The sequence below is a fragment of the Anabas testudineus genome, chromosome 3 (assembly GCF_900324465.2).
Source record: "Anabas testudineus chromosome 3, fAnaTes1.2, whole genome shotgun sequence".
Taxonomy (NCBI): domain Eukaryota; kingdom Metazoa; phylum Chordata; class Actinopteri; order Anabantiformes; family Anabantidae; genus Anabas; species Anabas testudineus.
In genome coordinates, this window is record NC_046612.1 from 13070055 (window position 1) to 13074986 (window position 4932).

Consider the following 4932-nt stretch of genomic DNA (forward strand, 5'->3'; position numbering starts at 1 on the left):
AGAGCTTGTCTCAGACCTGTGGCTACAACCTCCATAGCAACGCTGCCTCTGCGTGCCTAATTATTGCTTTGAATTTATGCCATTTCATTGCAAAAGGAACAATCTATTGAGAACTCATGAAATTAAAGCACCCAGTGTGAGACTGGTTTAACGCAGACAATGGAGAGTGGATTGAGTGAAAGCTCATTGAGCATATCAAACAAATATTTCAATTCAATCAAGTAAAACTGTTTGTATTTAAAAAGCTTTCAAACTGAATATTTTGCCACAACTTGTGGTTTTATGCATGTAGCTGTTGAAGGGTATAGCGGAGCACACACTTTGATGACGGGGTGTTAGGTAAAAGATGACGTTTTGGGACAAGGCCTCGGGGATGTTGGGAGCAGAAATTCAAATGCATTTGTTCATGCAGAGCAGCAGCTCCATGCGCAGAGCAATGCGTGTGTGCCACCCGAGGGGCAGGATGCGGATGAAGCGTGCAACGATGGGCGGCCGCAGGAGGTTCTGCACCGACGAGGAGCGGTCAGAGTTTCCATAAAACACCTGGGGAAAGAGAGGACAGGCGTTATATTTCTATCTACAATGTCCACGTTTTTCTGTCTGTAGTGTCAGGACAGTCAGTAACAATGTAAAAACCAATTTTATTCAGATTTCAATCTAGAGTTTGTCACATTTCAATCACTGAGATAAAGGAATCAGTGGTTAGACATGTGAGATATTAGCTCAGTCTTCACTTGTACACATGGTAATATCCCACTCTGGGAATTCTGTTGAACTGACCCTGTTGTTTCCAGTCTGGTCCTTGTAATAGATCCAGTTGAGTTTTTCATCTGTGCGGTACTGAACGCTGTACTTGGTGACCCACTCGTCAGCATCACAGCGGCCCTGAGTGAGGATCCCTGACACCACCATCACGTCCTTTAAGTCAATCTGCAGCCACTGACTGCTGTCCTGGAATTTAGACAGCCAGGCACACCTGGAGGACAAAGCATGAGGTGTAATGAAGCAGTTATGCAACACATGCAGATAATAGTTCATTTTAATTCTGAAGATAAGATAAATGTTAAGATTTGAGCAGATTAGATGAAAAATAAGATAAATAACTAGAGCTGATTATAAACCTTTGTTCACAAAAGACGTCTTAAAGTCATAGGAGAAAACGCACAAGTGTTAAAGTACTGAAAACCTTAACATTGGTCCAGTTGCTTTCAGATGTCCCAGGAAGTCATGACAGAGGGGGAGAGTTGTTTCTCCCTCAATATTGTTGATGTACAGCTTAGGCAGATTTCATAAAACTGGAGCTCCTCAGAATGAGCAGTTTCAATTTAGCATTTCTATTTTTGCCATGCCAACCTTGAACAAATGCGCTCTGCACACTGAGACATTTTGTTTGAGCATGAAAACTGCTCCTCACAGATGTAAAGAGTTTTTAGTATTTATATTATTTTATTTATTATTTTAGTTAAAAAATAAAAAGCAAATAGCAACTTCAACATTTACTATCATAGGTTAAGAATGCATTTTGGCTTTGACCTACCCAAAGCCCTGATTGTTAAGTCGGGCCTTGCTAGGGAGCCACGAGGAAAACCAGCCGGTGTACTGGTCCTGGTTGGAACAGGTGATCTGGTCTGGACTCACTGATCCAGCCTCAAAGCCCAGAGGTCTGTGGTATGGACACTCTGCAGGGTGCAAGACACAAAATTGGAACAGAGGTCTTAATTGAAAACGTACACACACAAACACGTGTCCACAGCTGAGCTTGAAACACTAAAATGTGACCAGCAAATGATCATCACTAAGCCTCTCCGGGTTTTTAATTCTCCATCTCTCTATCCTTTCCTCACGCTCCATCCTCACCCATACCGACTCCCATCCTCACACCCTTCCGCTCCCACCGCCCCTGCCGTTGGCAGCCCCAGTGTGACCCATTTCCTCAAAGCCTGCAGTTTAATTCTCTACAGCAAGAGATCAGTGATGTCCATTAGGGCGGCAGGCAGACAGATGGTCATGTTCTCGTCTCCACAGCTTTAGCTCCGTGTTGCTCTCGTGTTTTGATCTGCCAATCCGCCCTCTCACACTCATTAAAACACAAACTACTTGGTTGATTTACTAAATATACTTTGTAATTACATGAATGGGAGAGATTATGTTTTTTTTCTAAAGGTTTCAGAAAAAAATGGAGACATGGAGAAGAAACTGTAGTGCAAGTAGCCTGCTGTGTTTTTGTTTACTACTGGTTTAAGCCTATTTGGCACAGGGGTCACATCCTGTCTAATCGCAGTATTACAACAGCAGTGTCTGTGTGAGTCAGTGAGAGATAAGTGTTTACATAACACCAATGTGAGTGACTCTGTAGTCCTCCCTAATGTATTTTACTGACTGAAATAAAGCATGCTCAGAAAGCTGAATTAAAGAGAAAACCAAGTGGTGAGACGCACAATGCATCAAGGAGATGCAGCATTGGAAAGTCTTTCTCACTCATCATTTACCATCACCAGGTCCATGTCATGGTAATTACTGGTTTCTGTGATTGTGCGATTGGCACAGTCTATTATGAGCCCCATAATCTGAGCATCATGTTCTGAGATAATGATTATCTGCTGAACCTCTTTCACCGGTTGCCATGTGCATTGTGGCTCAGTTGACACACATTGATTTGCTGAGGGAAACCGTTTCACTGTACATCAATTATTCCTTTCTTCAAGTCTGACACATTCAGGTCTCATCTTTACATCTCAGGACAAGCGAGGCTTTACGTGTTTGTTCCCAAAAAAGGTTTACACATGTCACAGAGATGTGGTACGAAGGGCAGAGTAACTTCACGATGCAGACAACATATTCTATTATTGAAAATGTGTAAATTAGGAGAACTGTGCAGCCTTAACTGAAGTATTTCTGCTTCTTTTAATGGCTGTGATGATGTCCACTGGAGCATGTCCACCCTGTGGTGTCAAATCTGGCATGTAATGCACTCATGCATGTATATATACAGATTTGCCTTCTTTTTTTCTCTGTATCTATCACATACACACACCAAAGCTCTCCGTCCACCTGCAGTGTACTGTTAAAATGATTCATTGAGCAATCAGTCAATCGATAACACGTAAACTGGTCAATATTCTCATAGTCAAATACAAACATTTGCAGTTTTACTTTGTCTAATAGTATAGTAAACAGATTTTTTTATGAATTTCATAAGCAAAATTCCAAATCCAATAATTGATCATTCGTATTATACTGTCAGGCATACAACATGGAGTTTCTGACCTTGTCCACTCTAAGTCAGGTCAGATTTGCATGTCTGTTATCCAAATGTAATTGTACCATTTCTGATAGAGTTCTGATCACCTGATGACCGAAGGTTACGTAAAGATGCCTCATTAGAATTTCAAATATATTTTGTTATACTTAAGGAAACCAAAATGCCGTTATGACTGGAAAACATATCATTTTTATTATAAGTGCACTAATAGTGCATAAAAAAGCCTTTATTTTGCACTAATGTTTATTTTTTAGAAAACTAACAGAGGAGTGTGTTCGATGGTTCTTACCTGGCATACAGTCTATTCCTCGCACCATGGAAGAGCCAGACCTGATGGAGTCCGGCTCTCCAGTAGGGGATTCGGCTCCTTCACAGTCACATTTGCAGGATTTAGTCCATGCCTCGGACACACCGGTCTAATATAAACACACAGACAACATTTAACGGGTGCATTCTAAACCTAAATGATAATTTTATGCACAAATGAACAATAAACAGTAAACCTTTAAATATTTCATCTCACATTGACCAATGCCAGCTGGAGGGAGAATTACTAAACTCAAATCTGAAATGTGTCTGGAGTGGCTAAACTAACAATTGTATTCTGTGCTAATTGTGCATGATCTGCTGTTGATTTTAACACCAACTGTTAACCATCTCTGACATTGTGTCGTGTTGCTGAGATTTATTCATACCTCTTGAGCCTGAATGCTGATGAACACTGTGCAGGCAGATGAACAGAGGGTCCAGGCAACCAGTTAAGCACAGAAGAAGAAGAGGAGAAGAAGAAGAGAATTAAACTGTTAGGATGCAGAACTCTCTCATTCTGTTCTCGTAAACAAAATCTGGGCATCAATCTGTGAGTGAAGCCACATTAAAGAGAGGAAAACACAACACAGACATTCAGAATCAAGTCTAATCTCACCAAACAAAAACACAGAGAAGTAAGCTTCTGACATCAGGGATTCAGAGGTTCTGTGAGTTTCGATGGGGAGATGTGCACAAACACACATTAAGGTTGACAATTCAACATGAGCAGCAGGATCAGAGTGTAAAGACTGAAATCGTACCATTAGCTCCCAGAAGAAGCAGGGTGAGCAGGAAACGCTGCATACTGAAAGTCATCTTCCAACCTGCTCCAAACCAGACAGGACCAACAGTGGACTGAGCAGCCAAGCCAGGAGTGATAGAGAGGCTGGATTACATTAATCCACAGGACACTAATGGCCTCACCTAATGCCATCCTTATCTGACAAAGCCCCTCCTCCAGCTGTTCACCCACCAGCATCAGCATCACCATACATTCTGAAAATCACTGCACAGTCAAAGGGGTCAAGTTAAAAAAAAATAAATCCAGTCAAAAAACTAAATCATGAAGCCACTGTGCTCGGGTTATGTGACTGATCTGAGATAAATGTACTTGTGTGTGTGTGTGTGTGTGTGTGTCCAACAGAGAGAGGGAGAGAGAAGATGGGGTTTGAGGATGGAGATGCCCTATGCTGAGAACCACATGATTGACCAGAAGGTCTAATTTTGGCTCTCTCCTCATATGTTTGCTACATTTGCCAATTGTATTATCATGTTTACCATATATACGCTTGTACTAATATTCTTTTCTGATTCAAAATTACACTATATACTGTATGAATATACTTTAACATTTAAATATG

The 4932-nt window shown here is 41.2% G+C and overlaps 1 protein-coding gene across 1 annotated transcript; it reads right to left on the minus strand.

Annotated features, from left to right (window-relative positions):
• Window positions 1–390: 390 nt before the first annotated feature.
• On the minus strand, window positions 391–4405 carry rs1a (retinoschisin 1a). Its single transcript, XM_026378882.1, has 6 exons — window positions 4333–4405; window positions 3958–3983; window positions 3552–3678; window positions 1538–1679; window positions 781–976; window positions 391–543 (listed from the first exon to the last, which is right to left on the minus strand). Exons 1-6 carry the CDS (start codon window positions 4385–4387, stop codon window positions 391–393), a joined length of 699 nt encoding a protein of 232 aa, XP_026234667.1. The 5' UTR covers window positions 4388–4405.
• Between the last annotated feature and the right edge of the window lie 527 nt (window positions 4406–4932).